At 43.2% G+C, this 23,530-nt stretch overlaps 2 protein-coding genes across 2 annotated transcripts; one reads left to right on the top strand and one right to left on the bottom strand.

Moving 5' to 3' along the window:
- The first annotated feature begins 645 nt into the window (after nt 1–645).
- On the top strand, nt 646–18,666 carry man2c1 (mannosidase, alpha, class 2C, member 1). The gene is made up of 26 exons (XM_042110221.1): nt 646–862; nt 1,116–1,241; nt 1,351–1,474; nt 1,888–1,958; nt 2,199–2,376; nt 2,473–2,662; nt 3,341–3,447; nt 3,746–3,856; nt 4,068–4,160; nt 4,341–4,457; nt 6,189–6,284; nt 6,391–6,536; nt 8,270–8,393; nt 9,148–9,269; nt 11,405–11,490; nt 11,811–11,966; nt 12,154–12,236; nt 12,352–12,446; nt 12,726–12,830; nt 15,527–15,683; nt 16,098–16,241; nt 17,008–17,117; nt 17,215–17,294; nt 17,440–17,582; nt 17,850–17,953; nt 18,345–18,666. Exons 1-26 carry the CDS (start codon nt 762–764, stop codon nt 18,457–18,459), a joined length of 3,084 nt encoding a protein of 1,027 aa, XP_041966155.1. The 5' UTR covers nt 646–761; the 3' UTR covers nt 18,460–18,666.
- A 114-nt stretch (nt 18,667–18,780) lies between these two features.
- Nucleotides 18,781–23,473, bottom strand: neil1 (nei-like DNA glycosylase 1). Its single transcript, XM_042110289.1, has 11 exons — nt 23,331–23,473; nt 21,894–22,376; nt 21,591–21,710; nt 21,143–21,236; nt 20,933–21,050; nt 20,598–20,719; nt 20,412–20,439; nt 20,238–20,305; nt 19,951–20,155; nt 19,531–19,653; nt 18,781–19,061 (listed from the first exon to the last, which is right to left on the bottom strand). The coding sequence occupies exons 2-11, from the start codon at nt 22,361–22,363 to the stop codon at nt 19,006–19,008; spliced, it is 1,404 nt and encodes a 467-aa protein (XP_041966223.1). The 5' UTR covers nt 22,364–22,376; nt 23,331–23,473; the 3' UTR covers nt 18,781–19,005.
- Between the last annotated feature and the right edge of the window lie 57 nt (nt 23,474–23,530).

Genomic DNA, 23,530 nt, shown 5'->3' with positions numbered 1-23,530 from the left:
ATAAAACGTTTTTATGACATTTTCAAAGATAATTGGTGACATGAACTTTGAGCTGGAGAGAAGCGATATTTTCTGTACTGCCAAACACTAATGCATATCAGTCACAGATGGAGCCTGTGTGAGATCTAAAACTGACTAAGCCACAGAATGGCATGTAGTCTGTTTGTGTTGTCTAACATCGTTTAGGCCTACATGTTAATGGCTATAAGGACCTAAAATATAACACTGGTTGTCATAGGTCCTATAACACACAGGAATCCTATAGGATGTAATTTGAACGATGAATGAAAATAGGGTTGAGCCCTGTTGACTGCAGGGAAAGCTATACTTTGCACAGTCAGATGCACAGTTTGCTATCTCTGTAAATTTTGATGAGTTCTGGTCTGGACAGTCATTCCAGGAGGTAGCCTATAGGCTAAGTCACAATTATTTGTCCATCGTGTGTCTGTAAAAATACACATTTTGATTTCTAGAACAACGTAACTGGGAAAATACAACAAGTTTCCAATAACATGAAACATAATAGAAAACAGTCACCTAATAAAACAAGTAGTTTACAACTTGTACCAGAGCCGAGATATACGGCTCTGACTTGTACTGTACAACAGCGACATCTGTAGACCTGACAAGCAGAAAATCATTGTGTATTGTACTTCCGGGTGCACGTGAATGGAGTGTCTTTTGGACTTTAATTGGGTCCATTCATGTTGTTTTGCTTCATGAACTGATCGAATATTTAGCTTTGCAGGAATTCACTTACCATGTATCATCAACCCGTGCTAAAGAATCGGAGGACGCTCCTTGAGCGCGCAGAAAAGTTCATATCTGACATTTATTTCACGGACTGCAATCTTAGAGGAAGGTATCATGTCAATCATAGTAACTTCAACGTTATGAAGTGGTTAAGCCACAGCCTTGTGCAAGTAGGCCTACATGATACAAATTGTGATTTAAATTCGGTGTGTTGTGTGTGATATTCTAACTTACTTAGCCTATATGATTTCACTAATGGTGGAGAGTTCTTTAGCCTAGGTTATAACTGATTTGTAGTAGTCTACTACTGCACTCTGATATCAGGATTTTCGTTGCATTGGCTGCTCTTTTGTTTTTGATAGGCTTTACGGAGACACCTATCCGCTAGAGTCTCTCTCTGCCTTCCTGTCTTCAAAGCGCATTCCCTTCTCAGAGGCTATCAAACAAACCTTCCAAGCACATACTGTTGGAGACAGCTTTGGACCCACGTAAGTAGACTGTAGCGATAGTAGCTTAACTAGCGTTCTTGGAATGTATTCCTATTTCCTATAGATTGTAGGCCTACGTTCCTTTAGATAAGACATCCCTTTTTGACAGGTGGTGGACATGCTGGTTCAAGGTGTCTCTGAAGATCCCCGACTCATGGAGAGGGAAGGAAGTGCACCTCAGGTGGGAGAGCGATGGAGAGGCGATGGTCTGGAGGGATGGAGAGCCAGTTCAGGTGAGATCAGACAGGAAAGGATGGATACACAACTAATGCACAGCTGATAACTTTCTCTGTCCTTTTCTGCAGTCGCATAGCATAGTTCTGTCCATAGTAGAAATCAGAGAATTTGTTTGTAAAGTAGGCTATCCCAGTGGTGTAGTCTAGTTAGCTGTAGTGGGTATAGGGCCTACTGTGATGTACTGGTAGTCTAGTTAGCTGTAGTGGGTATAGGCTACTGTGATCAATCCCAAATGTTACTTAATACCTATCCTTGCCTATTTTAAGTTGGTATACTGAGATGGTGATGCTTTTGAAGTGGCTGAACTGCGTAGTCCTGCGTATCATGTAGACTACACCACTGGGCGACCTGTTGTAGTTTGACTGATGCACTTTCAAATCGCAGAAGCGTTCTGGTTTTGTTCTTGCAGGGACTGACAAAAGAGGGGGAGAAGACATCCTACATACTGTCCGAGTGTCTCCAGGACAATGAGTCCCACAGGTTTGCTGCATCATCAATAATGTGTCTGTATTCACAAGCTATACCATACACATGTTACTGTTACAAGCAATACTAATAAGAGGCCATTAAACATAAATGGATTCTGAGTTGATTCTGAGTGTTCAAATGTAGTAGACTACAGCAAACATCCTGTACAGATGCATTGCTCAATGGCAAGCTGTAACAGAAGAGTTTTGTGGTTTTTATACTGTAGTCTTACACCTTTGTCTGTTTCTACAGCATCACTCTCTACGTGGAGCTGGCCTGCAATGGTCTCTTTGGGGCTGGTCAGGGGTCCATGATCGCTGCTCCAGACCCCAACAGGAAGTTCTCTTTGCAGAAGGCAGAGCTAGTTGTGTTCAACCGCGATGTCAGGGAGCTCCTGACAGACTTTGAGATGCTGGTGGACATTGTTAAGGTAGGGCTGTGAGGAGCAAATGAGGCCACAGGAAGCGTGTTCGATTTCAGAGGTCTTATGGGAAGGTTCTCATTGGTCCTAATTTGTCTCACTTAGTTGCTTGGTGAGGGGGATCAGCGAGGGTTCCAGGCTTTGTTCACAGCCAATGAGATGGTCAATCTCTGCGATCCAGCCAATCCCAGCACTTTTTCTGCATCCCGGAACCTGGCCCAGAAATTCTTTAAGCAGAGAAACGGGGAGAGTCAGCACATCGTCCATGCCATGGGCCACTGCCACATCGATTCAGGTGACAAAGCCCAGGGCACACACACACACACAAACAAACACACACACACACACACACACACACACACACACACACACATGTACACACCATGCACACATATGCAGGCCCAGAGGAAACTGCGGCATGATACATTCAAGTAATTTGCTTAGGTTTTCTATCACTATTCATCATCGCAACATCATTCCAGAGGCCCTGAGGAGTAAGAGGCAGCAAACGTAGTCATACTTCAGAGTGAAACGTAGTCATACTTCAGAGTGACATGCGCTTAAGGTGTCTCCTGGTATTTGGGAAGGTTGATGCCGGTAGATGCTGTTGGTAGATACATGATCACTGTGATCCGTTTACAGCAGATCTCACTGCTTGCCCCCTCTGGTGCACTGTTGATAAATGATTATTCTGAAGGCCCTTCCAGATGCAAAGCAGTATTGGCCTCTGATGACCACTGGGTTTAGTCCGAAATAGTAGTAGCCACCATGCAATGTGGTCAAAGTTCAACGGAGTGTGCAAAAGCCCTAGCCTGCTCGTGGCTAAGCTATGTGCTTGCGCTGCGCTTTACCTAATGTTACTGTACGGTGCAAGCCATTTAAAATAATGGGTGACAGTGCAGTAGTGCTGTTGTTCTGTTGTATGTAAAAGCTGCATGGCAGTTGCATTAGAGACCTCTGCTTGTTCCTTCAGCTTGGCTATGGCCCTATGAGGAGACCATCAGGAAGTGTGGTCGCAGCTGGGTCACTGTGATTCGCCTGATGGAGAAGAACCCTGACTTTACCTTCACCTGTTCCCAGGTAGAGAGAACACTAGTTCTCCTACAATGCATGTGATCCACAGACATGGCTGAAATCTAATGAGACCACAATACCTTAAACAAACCTAAACTATTGTCTGTGTGACGTGTGTGTGTGTGTGTGTGTGGATTGTTGAAGAGGGAGTTCAAGTGCATCATTGTCAATTAGTCAATTAATGCAAATTATGTGTGTGTGTGTGTGTATGGCGGAAGAGGGTAAACAGTTTAAATTAAATTACATTTGTATTAATGCCAATTAATGCAAATTCATTTGTGTGTGTGTTTATGTCTGTTTCCAGGCTCAGCAGTTTCATTGGGTGAAGGAGTGGTATCCAGGCCTGTACTCCCAGATCAAGAGCTTTGTTCAAAAGGGCCAGTTTATCCCAGTGGGCGGAACGTGGGTCGAGATGGTAAGAGCTGCTTTATGAGATCCTGGAGAACACATACAGATATACACAGAGAGAGTGGAGTTTTACGAGGCGCTTTAGCTTCCTTTTTCATACATATATATAATGCACCCTCTACTCTGGAGTATCTCAAATGTGTAATTGTGTGTGTGGTTTTGAATAGTCACAATGTATAAAGAGTAGTGTGATTGTTTTCCCTTTTATTGTGTGTCAGGATGGGAACTTGCCATCTGGTGAATCCATGGTCAGACAGTTTCTGGAAGGCCAGAACTTCTTTAAGGCAGAATTTGGAAACTACTGCAAAGAGGTATGGGGATTTCCACCCGCAAGCTCTTGTTAACGCAACCAAGAAACATTTATAGATGGGGATAAAAAGAGCTCCTGCCGACGCTTTCTGGTTATTGTTGTTTAAAGGCTGGTGTGTCATGTCTTGAATAGTGACTGATCTCTGGTCTGTGTGTGTGGCTGCATGTGTTTATAACTGCAGTTCTGGTTACCGGACACGTTTGGCTACTCCGCCCAGCTGCCCCAGATGATGCAGGGCTCTGGGATCACCCGTTTCCTGACGCAGAAGCTCAGCTGGAACCTGGTCAACACCTTTCCTGTAAGATTCACCTCCACTTGCTGAGATAGAGAGTTGGCTGGTGGGTGGACAGCCTGGTGCATTGCCCTTGATGCTTCTCACTGTTTTACAGTCATTCTGTTGCAAATGTTACCTGCAGGCTTGGAATTTCACCATTCTGGGGGCAAGGTCACTTGGCCTTCAGTTGGGCATATTTGGTGGGGGGCACAAAGGCCACATGTCAGGGCACCAAGGCCAAAGTTAACTATTAGTAGTAGGCTATAAAAATTATCAAAGTTGTATTTAGCCTATTCACTGCAGTAGACCTGCATCACTGTATGAAACATTACAAAAACATGAAATGAAAACATGACATATTACATATGTAACTGCTAAACTGTAAATCATCTGACTATCTAATATTTACAGATATCTAGGCTATATATAACATTTATTTTATATTTGGCCTGTTATGAAATCATGTATTGAACAATTTAAGCACAGCTCAGCTTTAAGAAACTCAAATAGCCTAGATGCATGCTTAGCATTTTGTGATCATTAAGGCTACTTTTACAAACTCTTAGTCAGCTGTCCTCTGATTTATCAATATATAGGCGATATTTGTAACATTTATTTTGTTTTTGGCCCGTTATGAAATCATGTGGAACAATTTAAACACATTGTAAAACTAAAAGCCCAAATTTGGAGACATCCATGTATGTCGAACTTTACTGCAAATTCAAAACTGGATTACTCTGGAACGGCTAACTGTACAGGGGACTGCTTTACACCTTTGTGTTAGGTAAGGTCTCCTGTTTATTCTGATATATGGGTTGTCATGTGTTAAAAGAAGGGTTCGTAAAGTAGCCTATTACACCTAGATGAATGGGTATGGAGATCATGGGACGCAAAACCTTCAGTAGAATGTATGATTAAATTGAATTATATTATTTACTTTTCTCGCGAACCGTTCAACACAGCAATTATCGGCTGGGAACTAAACATCGTTTAAAAGCTGAGAAAAAGCTCTTTCATGTGATACGTGTGATGTCTGTGTGATGAATAGGCTACTTCGCGAGTAGTTCAACTGAGAATGGGTGAATTTGGACGCACTTTCTTGCGCTGCCACTTTCTCCACTGCGTAAATGACTAAATTAATTTGCGCTGTGAATGCTAAGATTATTTTGACAGGCCACAGGCTAAATAAAAATCGCTATTAGTAGGACGCAAAGCAGAATATTGAAAGAAGGGGGCACCAAGGCCACCGTGGCCTGTAAACCTGATTTTCAAAGGGGCCTCACGGCCAACGCAAGGGGCTACGACGTGGCCGCCGTGAAATTCCTACCCTGGTTACCTGCGTTGTGTATTATACTATTGTGAGACTTAAACCCATAGATACTGTTGCTTGCACGTCGGTTTGTGAGATGTACTCAATGCACAGTACTGGCTAGCTACCATTACATTTGGAAACTATGTGTATATTGTAATGAAATGTAGGAGTGATGTCAGACATTTTACAAGAGCAGGGGAGCAAACATACTGAAGTGGTGGCAGAGATCAGGGATGATATTTCATTTGTTCTAATCGTAATAAATTTGGCCCATCATTGAGGTATTAATATTCTGCAATTATCTCTCTCTTCCTGTGCATATTTACTCTTGTTTCTTTTCCTGTGCATATTTACCCCTGTTTCTTCTTTATGCCTGTACTCATCTTTCTTTCTTTCTTTCTTTCTTTTCTTTTTTGCTCTTCTTTTCTCATTTTTGCCTCCAGCACAACACCTTCTTCTGGGAGGGTATAGATGGCTCACAGGTTCTCACTCACTTCCCACCTGGGAACTCCTATGAGATGAAGGGCAAGGTGGAGGATGTGAGTCTGCTACCAATTCACTTATGCTGTCTTACATCGCCATCTATTGGGCACTGTGGTCATTGCACCCACTGCACTCATTCTGTGTCCCTCCTCTGTTTCCTAGCTGGTGAACACGTTGAAGAACAACAAGGACAAAGGGAGAGCCAATCACAGTGCAGCGCTGTTTGGTTTTGGAGACGGAGGGGGCGGTCCAACCCAACTTATGCTGGACAGATTGGAACGTGTACGAGACACAGATGGACTGCCCAAGTCAGTTCTCTGCCAGCCACACACATAATGCATGCACTCAGGCACACACTCAGACAAATGCATATAAAAACACACACGGAATGGCTTAATGATCCCAAGCAGTGACCACTCATCATCAAATTTCTCTCGGACCTCTCCAACCCACAGCTTTTCAGGCCACTGCATGATAGCCCATCTGCTTAACCAGTACACTACCACCGCTCCATTATAACGTTATCTAATGTTGTGATTTAATATCCCAAAACAACAATCAAATATCCCCACATTTCTATCAGACATCTCTTGTCATAGACATTCACCACTGTGAAAAAATCAAAACCATAAAGACCAAGTTGCTGTTAAAAATGTACTAATTATAGGCACCCATAGGAAACAGTAAATGTTAAATAAGTTAAATGTTAAATTCATACTCATAGGAGTTTGGTTTTGATTTTTTGACAGGTGTGAGAGAAATTTGGGGATCATTGATCACTGTTCTTTCTTCCTCGCCCCAAAAGTGTAGCCTACCTTCTTCTTCATTCCCGACATATTTTCTGACTTTTTGACAGGTTAAAGTGTTTATGACAAGTCATCTCTGAGATAAATTTGGTAATGATTGGTCAGTCAGTGTTTGGGGACATTAAGCCACGTTTAAACTTTTTCATGTTAAGCGTTTTAGAATGTCCTCTATCACACATATAGACACTGCTATGGACAGATCCACACAGTCACACACACCCCTCCTAAAGCTCATTTAGTACCCACAGCTTTCTCAACCCAGTCTAGACAGGAGGCTGTAAAAGAGAGGGAACATTGTTTGGCCAGAACCACACTGTATTGTTTGCTCAGTCCAGTCACTACTGCGGCTTGACGGGACGTGACGAAAGACTCCTCCAGAGGTGTTTGCTGGAACCGGACAGGACTGTATAAGCTAGGCTGGGAGAATGGCAGCAGGGGACAGGATCTGAGCAAAATCCCCTTTATTTCGTACACACTGCCCATGGTTTACACAGCTGAGTTGACCACACTGACACACACACTGACCACATGCTGCTGGGTTTGGGCCTCATTCAGAGCGTTTTATGTGTCCTGCCCTGACAGCATGTACATTGCCAGAGTTGTACAGATTACTGTTATCATAAATGTTATCATGAGTTTAATTGCTCAGTTGTTTTGTTTTGGCAATTTTTTGATAGAATGTGTGTGTGAGAGAGTGTGTGTGTGCATGCATGTGTGAGTGTGTATGTGAAGAGGGGGCAGTGGAAGGCTCAGGAAATCCAAATGCTAGGTCACCTTCTGATTTATCTGTTTTAATGTGGAAGCTAAGGACAATGACGTGAGGATGGCAGCATAGAGAAGGTTGCATGCTCAAAAGTGTACAGTAGTATGAACTCTCAAGTAACTGTTGCCGCTTTGTTTTTATGAAATTAATTTGAACAACATACTGTATGTCTTACAGATGTACTTATAAAAGCTAGGAAGAGTATGGAGCAACAGTATGCGTTCTTCAACTTGCGCTGTGGCGCAACTGGTTACAGCATCCGTACCATATTTTGGGTCTGCGTGCCTATGAGTCTGACCAAGGTCATTTCCTGGTACCGCGCCATCTCCCCCGCTCGCCTCACGCTTCGTCTCACTCTCTCTAAAAAAAGATGATGCTTTGATGTAAAGTAGGTGTATATAGTGGGTGGGCTTTAGTGAGCCCACATGAACCTGTCATCCCCAGCTGTCCCTCTCGGGCTCTCCTTTACCAGGGTTCAGATGTCTAGCCCAGACGGCCTCTTCTCAGCACTACGGTCTGACTCAGGACTCCTATGTACATGGACCGGAGAGCTCTTCCTGGAACTGCACAACGGCACCTACACCACCCAGGCAAAGGTGGGGCCCACTTCCCGCAGTTCCCAGTATGGCTCACTCTGAATCAAGCTGTGGAAGTGATGTGAGCTTTGACTCAGAATCGGAAGTGATTGTTTGACATGCGTAATCTAAGCATTTCTATTGTCATCAAAGTTTTTCTCTGTTCCAGTTAAACAACAGAATAGCCTTTCATGGAAGTAACTTTGAGAGTGAGGTAATATCCTCACTATCCACTGGCCATTATCCCAACACTATTGATAATTATTAATTTAGCATTATCCCAACATTATTGATAATTATTAATTTAGCGGAAGCGTTTATCCAAAGTAACAGTATCGACCCAAGCGCCTTTTTTAGTTTTAAGTAGAGTGAGGTAGTCCCACTGCATCACCAGAGTCCTTTTACTTCCTTGTGTTTTCTTTTGTTTACTTTTGATTGTTTACAGAGAACTACCACCCCAGACCGTTTGTGCATGCAAATGTTCTCAGTTAACTTCCAGTAAACTGAGAAAGTTGAGTGCTTTTGCACACCTCCTTGGGACGGGTGCGTCGGAGAAGGACCACAGGGTCACCAAAGAAAGCTCCTGTACACTGTCTTCATCTGCAATTGTAGATTTTTATTGCAACGTTGTGTTATGTCTGAGTTTGCCATTTTATGTGTATCTGTGATTTTGTGTCTGTATTATACATGCTTTTATTATTATATGTGTGATAGTGTGTTCTGCCTGCACTTGTGGATTACAGATGTGATTGTGTGTTGTGATTTGTGTTGGCAGATCAAGCAGGGTAACCGCCAGAGTGAGGCTCTGCTCCATGATGTTGAGGTGGCCAGCTCTCTGGCCATGTGTCACAATAAGGCCTTCTCCTACCCCACAGCCAAACTACAGGAGATCTGGAGGTAACCTCGCACTGGGACAAACTCTGTGTCTATTTATAAAGGCAGTTTCCTGTGGCAGTTATAGGACCTCAGTTTGTCTGTTATGGGACCTCTTCAATTGTACAGTGCCCAGTGTTATTGCCTTTCTATTTCCGTGACCTTGTCCATTGTGTAGAGCATGTCCTTTGAGGCGCCTACAACGCAACGCACTTTCAAAAACCTCCTCCAAGTTTTTGATAGATATTTTATTGTAGACCAGAACCATTTTAAGAATGTATGTAGCCAAACATCTATAACATTACCTTGATATTGGTGATACCTTAAAAATTGTAGCTGGATTAAATTTTAGCCTTTGGCTCCAAATCCTTTTCCCATTCATTCATAGACAGTAAAAGAAAAAAAAGCTCGCTCTTCTGGTGTATCCAATGGAAGCAAAGTTCTGTGGCCATTCCGTGTTCGTCCTATACTGTACATACCGGTAATATTGATCATTTAAATATAAAAATCACATATTATTTTGGAGGATTAACCTCACAAAAAGGGGTGAGTCTGTTTGTTTCAAATGAGTAGCCCTCCATATGAATTGGGTCCTTCAGGTAGCCCTCATTCCCAAAAAGGTTGGAGAGCCCTGGTGTAGAGGTTTGTCCAGCATATGGTCAATGGTAAATGGACTACATTTATATAGCGCTCTTATCGACTCCTTCGAGCACCCAAAGCGCTTTACAGTGTCATGCCTCACATTCACCCATTCACACACACACACACCGATGGCGTGATGGAGCCACCTGCTTATCGGGAGCACTGGGGTTAAGTGTCTTACTCAAGGACACTTCGATAGGGCTCAAACCGGCAACCTTTCAGTTGTTGGACGACTCCTCTACCTCCTGAGCCACTGTAGCACTGTATAGGGCTTCAGGCTTGTAACCGAAGGATTGCCGGTTCGATCCATGACCAGTAGGAAAAATGTGGGCGGGGGAAGTGATTGATCACTGCTCTCCCATGTCCACATCCACGGCCTTGAGCAAGGCACCTAACTTACCTTACTGCTCCCTGAGCGCCACTGTAGCAAGGCAGCTCACTGCCCCGGGTTAGTGTGTGCTTCACCTCATTGTGTATTCACTGTGTGCTCTGTGTGTTCACTAATTCACGGATGGGATAAATGTAGAGACCAAATTCCTTGTATACGCAAGTATACTTGGCCTATAAACCTGATTTACATTTACATATACACTTAAGTTGCCTTCACACTGGGGTCCTGGGGTTTAACTGGACCGTACCTGAGTGTGATTATTCCCCCCTAGCCCTGACCCAGCTGGTCTCTGTTCACATTACATTTTTGTTTGCGGTCCTGAGCCTGTTTATGTCATAAACACTACCGTCTATTTGCCATTATCGCTTGGCAACATCATAATTTTCTATATTTCCTATATTTCCTGATTTTGGAACAGATAGCATTCGAACTGCAACAGAGTTCTAACAAACCGTCCCCCAGACCACTGTTCTCCAGCGGAGTAGACTTCGGTAGACTGCGTTCACATTAGCAAAAATCACCAAACCATCAGTCCAAACGAACTTGGGTCCTGGCAAACTGTCTAGTGTGAATGTGCCCTTAGAGCAGTGTTTCTCAAACTTTTTCAGACCAAGGACCACTTAACCAGTAAAAAATAACTCATGGACACCTAGCTAATAATAGACACAATAGGCCTACTCACTGAACCACCTTGCTAATTGTCTTTGCACCTTGCTTATTGTTTTAGAGGATTCATATGATTTAAATTGGCATAGCTTACATAGGCAGTGTTGCAGAACTGTTTGGAAGTTGGTTCAATATTGCAAACAACTCATCTATATTGTTTTTTACCACGTCTGCTCGCGGACCACTTGGGATAGCTTGCGGACCACCAGTGGTCCCCGGACCACACTTTGAGAAACACTGCCTTAGAGAATACATACTCTACTGAATCTACTAAATGGCACAAATGACTTTTATTATTCTGTTAAAATTATTATGACTAGTATTTTTGTTATTTGGACAAAAGTGTCTGCCAAATACTATAACCATAACTCTAACCATAACCATAACTAAGAACCTTAACCATAACCATAGATACATTTAGGTCCCTTAAGCAACGATTTCTCTTTTGATGACCACATAGGTTGCTCCTTCTCAACCAGTTCCATGACGTGCTTCCTGGCAGTTGCACAGAGATGGTGGTAGATGATGCTCTTGAATATTACAAGGGTAAGATTGCATCTTTGTTGACCCGGCAGAGTCTTCCTGTGTGTATTACCAGTATTTAGTTTTAACAAACTACTATTCAGAGAAGTATTCCCTTTAATTTCTGTGGGAGAGCTTTTCCTTCCCATAAATTATGTAGAACATGTGTAGAGCAACACACAAGCATTATTAATTAACTGTTTAAAACATCAATATGACATTAATGCTGTGATATTTGAAGCATATTGAACAATAGTGGTCAGCAGACATTTGTTTTTGTCTTATTTGTGTGTGTGTGTTCATAATGTGATTTTATGTGCTTTGGGGAATTGTGTTTTCTTCAGAGGTCCACTCTACTGGTTCCAGGCTGCTGCAGGAGGCCTGTGGGGCCCTGATTTCGGGTGACCGGGCAGGTGCCCGTACCGCAGTGTTGAACACGTTGGCTTGGGAGCGCACTGAGGTTGTGCCCCTGACAGAAAACACCACGCCATCAAAGCTAGGTGCTGTGTAAAATATAGATTTCATGATTCATGAGTGCTATCAGGCCTCTTCATAAATATTATTGAACATATTTTATTATGTAAATTAAGTATATATTGCTTTATAAGGAAATGCATTTCGCTCAAATTTGCTCAACATGAATGAATTCTGCCTCTTCACATCTTTGGCTTATTCTTCTCTCTACAGCTCTAGTTAAAGTGCCCAGTGTGGGCTTGGCTGCAGTTCAGGAGTTTGCCAAGCCTAGTTGTCCAGTAACGGTTACAGCACAGGTAAGCATCCTGAAAACGGTTAACAAAAACAAAATAAAACAAAAACTGTCAGTCACACACACACACACATATGCACACACACACACACACAGGCTCAATCTCTGTTTGGTTTTAGGCTAACGGTACAGTTCTGATGGAGAATGGTATTTTGCGTGCTGTTCTGGACCAGAAGGGCGGTTTGCTTTCTCTGAGTCTTCTGAACACAAATAGGTGAGTGAAGCTCACGCCCTGCTAGAATGTGTCTGCTGGTCACACAAAGTGCACTCTAAAATGAATGTGTTGAAAATAACACAAAGTGCACTCTTAAAATGAATGTGTTGAAAATAACACATTTTCTGTTGTTGTTTTTTTTAACACATCTCTATGTCCAGATGTCCAGACATGTTTCTAACATATTCGTTTTAAGAGTGTGCCCACTCAGACAGTTAACTTTACTGCCCACTCCACTCAACCGCTTTGAATTATAGTCTCATCTAACGCCCATTTCAGGGAAGCTATTGCTGACGGTTGCCTCGGAAACCAATTTGTGGTGTTTGATGATGTGCCTCTGTACTGGGATGCCTGGGATGTGATGGACTACCACCTCCAGACCAGGTGCGAGAGACGCAGACACACACACACACACACACACAGACACAGACATACTCTCTCTCACTCTCTCAGTAAAATATCATTGTCTGATGTCATTTAGATTTAGCTGGCCTGTGGTGAAGTGACTAACATACTCTCATTTGAGACTGTCATTGATTATACACATGCCCTGCTCATATGTCTATGGTTGTCCCTATAACTTTTCTCATACTGGAAAAAATTAAACTGGACGCATGTGTCATTTTTCTGTAGGTATCTTTGTATCGAATACCTGTAGGACGGACGGACACACACACACACACACACACACACACACACACACACACACACACACACACACACATACATACACACGTCTCTCTTCCTTACCCAAATATCAATGTCTGATGCGGTTCTGTACTGGATAAGTATTTCTCCACATCTTGGCAGCCAGATTTAGCCGACACGTGGGAAAGAAACTTGCTATTAACACACACGTTTCAAACAAAGGGAAAAGGAATACAAAGGAATACTCCGAAAATAGAAAGGCATTCACTCCCAGTGATTTTAAAAGAGAATTCCGACGATTCTTCACATAGATCTCTGTTTCTCGAGGTCACCAATCAACAGCAAAACATCTAATTAAGTAAAAGAATTGAGTAAAGATGAGAATTCACAGGATGGTAAGGAGATAGCTACAACAACACATATAGTAAGACCAGTGCACTGAAATAGGAAGACCTGTAAATAGCAGCAGTTGAATGTAAAATAATGTGAAGAAATAGGCTTCAACATAAAATGAGTTAACTAAAAGTTCTCATATATGTTTTCAGGTATTTTTTCAAGATTAGGTTCAGAATGTGCCTGTTTGATGTAGAGGCAGGGTGTTCCATAGCTTTGGTGCATAATAGATAAAAGCACATTCTCCACTTTGCTTGTGGAGCACTTTGGGCACAGTTAAAAGATTAGCATTGGAAGACCTAAGGTTCCTTTGTGGTTGATAAGATGTTAAAAGCTCAGAGATCTATGAAGGTGCTATGCCATTTAAAGCTGTGTAAGTAATTAACAGAACCAAAAATCAATTCTATAGGAAACTGGGAGCCAGTGTAGTTCAGCTAACACAAAAGTCCAGCAGCAGAGTTCTGTATAAGTAAAAAGTGCATTGCAGTAGTCCATCTAGTCTACTAGTGATAAAGGCATGGATTCGTTTTTCTGCATCGTGTTGAGTTAAAAAGGGCCGCACTTTGGCAATGTTTCTCAGGTGGAAATAAGCTGTCTGGGTAACTTTACTGATATGGGGTTTGAAGCTTAACTCTGAATCTAAGATGACGCCTAGGCTTCTTAACTTTTCCCAAGATTACTAAGAACGGTGTTTCGCTTTGATTTTGGTCCAACCAAGTGAACCTCTGTTTTGTCATTTAGCTTTAAAACATTGTTGCTCATCCACTGATTAATGGAGGCAAAGCATATGATAAGGGAGCAAAGGCCATCTGGGTTAGTTGGCTCCACAGAAATATATAATTGTGTATCACCTGCATAGTTGTGGAAGTTTATATTATGCTGATTTTTCCTAAAGGAAGCATATATAGGGAAAAAAGCAAAAGACCTAGACTGCTCCCCTTGGGCCACACTGAAAGGCAAGTCATGTTTACAGATACATGATCTCCTAGACTAACATAAAAATCTCTGCCAGTAATGTAGGTTTGAAACCAGTTTAGAACATTATCGGAGAGACCAACGGGTGAATAAGGCGAATGAGGGTAGTAGCACTGTTTGCTTGATCTAACCATGTCTCAGTTAAAAGTAGAAAATCGAGGTTGTGTGTGCGCAGATAAGATCTTTGATAAAAAATGTTTTAAAGATATCTGATATTTGGCCCCAGCTGTGGCGCAACTGGCTGGGGCACCTGCAGCGTACGCCGGCGACCCGGGTTTGATTCCCGCCCCGTGGTCCTTTCCGGATCCCACCCGTGCTCTCTCTCCCATTCGCTTCCTGTCACTCTCCACTTTCACTATCATTAAAGGCATAAAAAGGCCAAAAAATATACTTTAAAATTTTTTTTTTAAAGATATCTGATATTCAGAAGTGCTAGTTTTACTGTAAGTGTTGGGGTAATATGATCCGCAGGGGAATTTTGTTGCTGACAGGTAGGAGATTTGACTGGTTTACCCTGTAAGCTCGATGCCCTTGACTCCTATTACTAATCAGTACAGGAATAGATGTCATGGGTCTACTGGGTCCCGGCATGTTCTCAAAACTACTGTCAGTACCATTTCTATTGCAGGGACCCAGAATATATCAAAGAACCATATTGCAATCAAAGTCAGTGATTTGTTCCCTGCTGCTGCTGTCCGTATTTCCCCCAGCACATTCCGTGTTCCGTGCTGGCTGAGAGTATGACCAAAGATCCTTGATTACTTAAAGAAATAAAACCCTAAACGTAACCTAGTCTCAGCATCTGTGTGGTTGGCACATAATGCACCTTTTTAAAGCATCTTTTGAAATAATTTCTCATTTTATTTTCTGATTTCAATTTTCTCTATGTTGGTTTAACTGATTTAATGCACTTTGCCCTTTTGAAATCTCTAATTGTTCTGTTCTTCTATCGTCTCAGTTTACCACGACTGTGTTAAGTGTGTTATGTAAGGAAACATGCCTTGAACTACAGACTCCATCTTCCTGTGTCCTTAATATGACTGGCTGATTATTGTGTTGTGCAGGAGGCCAGTGGTGGACGTGGTTAAGCCGGCCGCAGTGTTGAGCTCAGGGGGTCTGCGAGGCAGCGTCTCCTTCTCTGTGAGGGTCAGCGACCGCAGCTCCATCACTCAGGAGGTCATACTGGATGCTGAATGCCCCTACCTCAAGTTCAGCACTCAGGTAAGACACAGAGCTCAAAGACTCCCTGTCTAGAGCAGCTACAATGCATGAGACAGTATCTGAGAAGATCATATAGGCAAATACTAAATGACTTACCATACAGGTATACAGAGTTCTAGACAGGTTATTGTAGGCTGGATACTTGGACATGCTTGTGCATATATGAATCCTTTGCTGTCTCATTATGAGATGTGATCTGTTTATTATAGTAGAGAGCAGTGGAAGTGGGTTGCTTAGGTACAGAGATATGCATATGGCTTGAGATATCAGAGATTGTGTGAAGGCCCCTAACCGAACCACTAGCAAAAAGCTTTTAACATATTGTCCTGTGTGTGATTTTGAAATGAATACCTGTTTGTATTTATGTGTTTGTGTTCTTTAAGCTGTACTTCATATGTTTTGGTCCTGTGGTAGGTGGAGTGGGCAGAGAGCCATAAGTTTCTCAAAGTGGAATTCCCAGTGCGGGTGCGCAGCCCCAACGCCACCTATGAGATCCAGTTTGGCCACCTGCAAAGGCCCACCCACAGGAACACCTCGTGGGACTGGGCCCGCTTTGAGGTACTGGGGGTCAGGCCCCACTGTCCGCTGAAAGCCTGATCAGACTGAGAGATTGACCACTCCCTTCGAGACATGCAGTCTGGCTTTGACACATAGGCAATGGTTAACTTAATGATTGGCTGGACAGACAGGGCTATGCAACCACCTGTTTGTGGTAGTAATTACTGGCAGGATTTGACTGTCTGAATTTGTACACATTCTTCTAGAGTAATAAGTATGTACTGTATCAGGGTTCAAGTCAAATGTAAAATTCTATGACTTCCCTGACAAAAAAACTAAATCTCCATGACTTACTATATAATGAATGGTACAATATAATGACCGATGATTTCATAGCAGCTGTGTAGCGTTTTACTTTTACTTTTTTATAGCGGGAAATTAATAAATGGGCATTGAATAAAAAAGTTTGGCTACTCAAGCAAGCAGGAAAGCTAATAACCATATATGCACCAGTTCTGTGTAGAAATATTTGTATTAATGTATTTTGTCAAGTAAATTTTAAACTGCTACAACAAAATTCCGTGATATTCCATGACTTTGCCCCACAAATGATAAAATTCCCTGATTTTCCATGTCTGGAATAGACTTTCCAAAATTCCATGATATTCCAGAAATGCCATGACCCCTGGGAACCCTGTGTATGGATTATGTATGTATTGCATATGCAAATATGCAATAAGACTCTCTCCTATTTTAGTTGCTTTGGAGTCAGTAACTCCGATACATGTGGATCAGAGTAACGTGAGAATATGTTCCCCCTCCCCAGGTGTGGGGCCACAAATGGGCTGACTTGTCAGAGCATGGCTTTGGAGTCGCTGTGCTGAACGACTGCAAATACGGCTACTCCTGTGACCAGAACACGCTCACCCTGTCCTTGTGAGTGTTGGCGTTGACACATCATCAGTGCATAAACACACGGCTGACTGAGTTCCATAGCAAGTAAAAGTGATCTTCTTTCTTCTTCTTCTCTCAGACTCCGAGCGCCCAAAGCTCCAGATCTCCACGCTGACATGGGCAGTCACACGTTCACATACGCACTCATGCCTCACATGGGTAGGCCTTTGTGCAAATGTGCATTTCAGCTGTGCACTCTCAGCAGAAAAACATAAAAAGGAATGTGGCATATAAGTTATGATGCATGTGCATGGAAATTGTGAGTCGAAAAGTGCAAATCTGTCTGCTTCTATCTGTTCTGCAGGGTGTTTTCAGGAAGCATCCGTCATTCAGTGCGCCTATAACCTCAACTCTCCCCTTGTGCTGGTGCCAAAAGCTTCTGACCTTCAACCCTGGAGCGCATTCTCAGTCAGTGGTGATGGGGTCATCCTTGAAACCATCAAACAGGTACCATCCCAGGAAGACTCGATGGATGTGACCTTATTCAGCAAAATATCCCTTATCCGTTAACACACTCACACACACACACACACACACACACACCCCCACACAGACAAACACACACACACACACACACACACTCACCCACACAGACACAGGTGGTATCGGACCTGGGAGGATGTCTGTGACCCTGTCCAGTCAAACGTTTTTTACACACACACACACACACACACACACACACACACCATAATCTGACCTTCCCTTCCCTGTCAGGCGGAGACCCAAAAGAACGGCTTGATTGTCCGGCTGTATGAGGCGCATGGGGGCAGTGGCTCTGTGACTCTGTCCACCTCCCTAGCCCTGCGTGAGGCTTGGCAGTAAGTATGCTTCAGCTTCCCCCTTCAATATCCCAACAGACAAGAACTTGATTTTATGAAACAAAAAGTAGAGGTCGTACAGAAACGTCAGGAATTTCTGTTTGGGCAACGAGCAAGCACCCTGTAAGTGTCCACTGATCCTCATGTGACCTACAGTAGTATAATACATGGGAATAGATGTGAATAACAACCATTTGACTAACATATTTGAGAAGATTCAAGGTTAAGGGGGTGGGGGGGGGGGGGGGGGGGTTCAATAACTACCGGTACACTGATACATATAAGTTAAGTACATTGACTTCATTCATTATATCTGTTAGGATTGTATGACTATGTGAAGTCCATGTGATTCTCCAATAAAAGATCAGTCACCTTCGTGTTCTCTTCCTAGCTGTGATCTTCTGGAGCGGACTGACCCTAAGCACAGAGTGGCCATTATGCCATCTGGAATCGCTCTGGAATTCGGTCCTTTCCAGATCCGGTCCCTCCTGCTGATCCTTCAGTGAATGCTACTCTCTCTCTCTCTCTCTCTCTCTCTCTTTTTCAGTGAATGCTACTCTCTCTCTCTCCCTCTCTCTCTTCTATTCCTGCTGTCCAGCACACCAACTCATTTAACTTCCTCCTAATTAACGTGTTAAGCTCTCATGTGCCCATCATGATTGGCTGTGTTTGTGAAAATAGTTTTGTACAATAAAGTGCACTTTTGTAATGGATATACTGTATGCTTCTTTGGATGCAACTGTGAAATAAATTAGAATATTGTTATTTAACTTGGAGTGCACTTATTTTCACAGCTTAAATCAAACCTTGAGACTCCGTTTCAGATATTCAGTGTTAAGTACATATTTATTTTTCTTTTACAATCAAAAATTGTTACAAGCAAAAAAAATACCGTAAAAACAAACAGAAGTGACATACATTTTTCCTTTCCCAGTAGCAAAACCCGTTTCCCAGTTTAAAAATCAAGTAAAAAGACAGAGGTGTGGGGAATGTGTGTGTGTGTGTGTGTGTGGAGTTGATCTGGTCCCCTCGTCTCTCTTACTCTTGTGTTGTCAGGTGCTCTGTCTCACACTCCCCCTGGTTGCTCTACAGCCTCTCCTCTGTGGTTCTGAAACACACACACACACACACACACACACAGGATAGGACTTCAGACATGATCACATTATAATAAACTATCTTTATCTGACTGCACATAAACTGACCAGAGTCTAATGGCTCAGATTTCATCTGAAAGGCCTGTGTGTGCGTCAGTGTATGTATATTGTAGGGGGATTGTTTAGTGTAAGTGTAAATATGTGTGTGCGTGTGACTGGGAGAGAGAATGAGTGGATCTGTGTGTATGAGTGGGAGACATGAGTAATGTGCATGTCTGAGCACTTGTACATAAAATAACAGTGTGTGTGTGTGTGTGTGTGTGTACTTGTGCATAAAATAACAGTGTGTGAATCTGCCTGTAGGAAAGTGCACTCCTGAGTGTGTGTGTGTGTATATGAGATGACGTGCACTGCTGAGGGGAGTTGTGTACAAATAACAGTAAGTGGTTGGGTCAGTGTGTGTGTGTGTGCGTTGCTCACCAGTAACTGAGCTGCTCTTCCTCCTCCTCATTCCTGTGTTATTGATCTGGGGAGTGCTTGGCTCCTCTGGGGTGCTCTTGGAGCCCCTGGTCCTCTTGGCTCTGCTAGCCTGGCTCTGAGCCACTGAAAGAGGGTCCCACCTCATATTAATAATCAACTAAATCATTTGGAACTATAACATGCATAAAATATCATTATCGCCTTTGTTGTTACAGGAGTTCAGACCGATGGTTCTGTACAGTTCCTTGGGTGTTCATTGTCAATAGCACACATTTCGTTTAATTCAGGCATTTGAATTCAGACATTCAATTGAACCAAACTGCGCTGAAAATAATTAATTAATTTAAAATGTGCATTATTTGATCTAACTAAGCCCTTTCTTTTGGGTGGTGTACACATTGATTTAGTTTTGGCTGTTACCGCTTGTGCTGCTCTTTCTGCGCCCTTTCGGTTTGGCGTTTTCTTTGGAGTGATTGACTTGCTCCTCCTGCGTACTTTTGGGCGCCTTCGTAATGCTCCGTCTCCGAGGAACCCTTTTCTGCACCGTGGGTGTCTTTGTGCCGTTCGCTGCCTTTGACACTTTGCTCTCTTTTGTGCTGGTCTCAGTGTGTTTCTTTTTGGCTCCCTGTATAAGAACAGAGGAAGTGAAGGTAAAATGTGTACACACACACAGGACTTTTGTTTAGAACTCAAAGTCCCCCTTTTACCTTTTTTGTGTCTGTGTAGTCGTGGTCCTCTTTCTTCAACCGCTTCTTGGCTTTAGGGGATTTTGTAACTGTTATTTTTGGGCAGAAAAGACAATACATTTTACTGCCTGTGAATATAATTACCGGTATATGAACAAATTTCCTGCTGGTCATGGCCTGAATAGAGGTGTTTACCTTTTGGAGCCAAGGGGCCAGGATCTCCCTGAAAAGAACAACAGTATGTTAATAATCATCTTGTCTTAGTCTCGTATTGAGAGAGAAAGACAAACTGCTTTCGCTATGTGTATGATGTTTTTGTTTGTAAATGGGTGTCCAAAACTTTCCAAAGACCCTGAGCAATTTGGTTGTCTCAGAACCTACCGTGAACCACATGGTTCTGCCATTATGGTCTCTTATGGACTGCATGCCGTCTACATAGTAACACTGCAGCCAGGCTTTAAAGGCCGAATAATCGGCCTTCTCCGGATCATAGCCTTTACCTCCTGCAAAACACAGAGCAAGACAACAACTGTTAAAAAACAGTGCAATACTCGCTTGTGTGATGAACATGACTACACAAGTAGGGAACATCAACTCCTCTGTGAGTGCCCCTCTGTTCTCAAACTAACAAGGGGGCTCAGTCACGTTGTCTGCACTGTACGTCACGTGTGCGTCACTTTGAATGTAATGATGTAATGAGGATAGCAACACTTTACCCATTTTCACAACTTCCAGGGGAACGGTGTGACACAGACTGAGAAGGTCAGGATCACCGTCTGTCTGAAGGTCAGGAGCACTATCGGTCACTCCCTTCTTCCCCGACCTGGCTTCCAACTGTAGAGGAAAGGAAACAGAGCGGTCACGGAGGATGCCTGGGAGACGGAGCTTAGTGAGTAATGTATGACATTAATATCCTCTCTCTCTACCTCCCCCTTGACCGCCGTCTTTTCATCGTCCTCCTTCTGTGACTTGAGAGCTTCCAGAACATTCCTTGCCTTTGTGAACGGTGGGATGTTCAGTCTAATGCCAGACGGGTGGAGGAAAGGCAAACAATAAGACTTTGTTTCGGTTCAGCAAGAACAAAGACTTTTACTGAACATCACTTCAAAGAGAGGCCCATGAACCACCATGCACTATGACTATTATTAAGATTGCACGATATGACATAAAGACAATAATGGTCAAACAAGGCGGTAGTTAAGTGACAGACAAGTATGATACTACAGAATTTAACTTAGGCAACCGTAATTAACATAATAGTTCCGAAACTTTACACACAACTTTGCAGGTAGATAAGTATCAGGTTAAGGGGGATGAACTGTCTGAGTAATGTCTCCCAGTAAGGGAGGGGAAACATCTTTGATTGCACGTCACCTGTACAGTATCTCTGCTCGGAGATAGTTGCCGATTCCACTGAAGTACTTCTGGTTCAGCATCACTTCACAAATGGGTCTGTCGAAGGCCTTGTCCGCAAGGTTGGATAAAACGTTTTCCCTGCATGATGACATTGTATCGTAATAGGCCCTAGTCTAACTCATGATGTACACAGGTCTGCTTATGAGGTTTACTGTAACACTAGTAATCATGATGCTGGACAACTTAATAATACTACTAGTATGGCAAGCCACTCTGAATGAGGGTGTGAGTCATGTGCTGGTTGTGCATTCTAGGGCTCACCTGAAGCTCTCATACTCAAACATGATACACGGACCCCGGTCGGGTTGCCAGGTGCCGTTCGGTTGCCAGCTTCCAAATCTGCGTGTATCCACAAAACTCAGCACCCGGCGAGGTTCCTCGCACGTGTAGAACCGGAGATGGGCATGCTTTGGGAGCTCGTTCTCAGGAGTGAAACGGAAGAATCCAGACATCCCGAAGCGGATCACGACGTCCATGGGCTCCTGGTTTTGCTCTGCCTTGGCCCCAGCCCTTTTGGGCGGCTTGTCGTCGCTGTTGGTCTTGATGGGCGTGAGGGTAAGGCGCACCTCCTTGCCTCTAGAGGTGGCGCTTACTCGGTACGCATCGCAGGTGAAGGGCACGTCAGGGCTTTTGCTGACCTCGGATTTCTCCACGGCGCCGGTGAACACAACGCCATTACACACCCTGTTCACAAACAGGCTGGCCAGGTGCAGCTCCGGACCCTCTGGCATGGTGCACCCTGAACTACAGACACAGTTAGGGTTTCAATTAAGTTAACCACATATGTGCATTGTGTGGGGAATAAGGGAGTGTCCATCTGTATTGAACAATGCTTTCTTTCACACATACATACAGTATTTGTGGACGTTTAAGGGCGTTTTTGGGAGGTAACCAGGTACGCCATGCTTTTGGAGGTGCAAACAAACGCTGCATTTCCACTGAGATATAATAGTAAGGACCAAAAATCCGATTGTTTGCACCTCCAAATGGGCGGTGACGTACGCATGTGACGCGAGTTTGTGTAAAAGAATTGTCTGATGCCCTAGGCCTAGGGATTTTCAACTGGTGATCTGTGAAAAACTTTGCTGGATTTTATCTTTAATTTCATAAATGTTGCTTTCTTAGTCCGACTGTGGTGACAATTAGCTCAAGACCCTTGCTCTTACCCTTTGGAAGGGTGTACAGCACGCTTGTTAACAAAATACTTGCATTAGGCCTAGGGACATCATAACAGAGTAAAGAATAGGTGGCCAACTGCTACGACATGTATACTCTAAAATAAATGGCTTGACTTCCAATCTTGGTTGACTGGGGTAAAAAAAAATAGAAGAGACCATTATTTCCGCAACCAATGCATGGCAACTGGCATGGATTCGATCTCAAGATTACCATGGATAACGTGTGCAATGAACTGATTTCCTAAAATGCAATGCGGGGTAAGTATTTTCATTTGGCAATTTATTTGGTAGGAAACACTGTTTACCGTAACTTTATCGACAGTGCAGTTGTGCTAGCGTTAGTAGTAGTAGCATGTAGCTCATTACGAGAGCTTCAGTTACAAAATCGCATAACATCAAAAGTCCGTTTTAGGCTACTGCATGCATTTTTGTATTAACTGCTGTCTGTACCGCATGTGTCTTAAACGAATGCGCATGCAGTTGTTATGCAGTTGCGACATTACCTCGTTTGCTTGCTTACCTGTGTTGATCTGTGCGAGTAAGATTAGGTTGGTGGTAAAAGGTAAGGTTATATCAGCTTGGTTATATCATCAAGCGTGCACGGTGTTTACAAAACGGAAACCAGAGGATCTCGGGAGTTGTAGTATTTTTTTTGACCGCACGGCTGTACCATCCAGAACCCTTAGCATCACCTTGGAAGATTACACAATGTAGCAAGCA

This window comes from Alosa sapidissima, chromosome 11, assembly GCF_018492685.1.
Source record: "Alosa sapidissima isolate fAloSap1 chromosome 11, fAloSap1.pri, whole genome shotgun sequence".
Classification (NCBI taxonomy): domain Eukaryota; kingdom Metazoa; phylum Chordata; class Actinopteri; order Clupeiformes; family Clupeidae; genus Alosa; species Alosa sapidissima.
The sequence above is the reverse complement of the archived record's forward strand: the minus strand, read 5'-3'. Positions and strand labels throughout refer to the sequence as shown.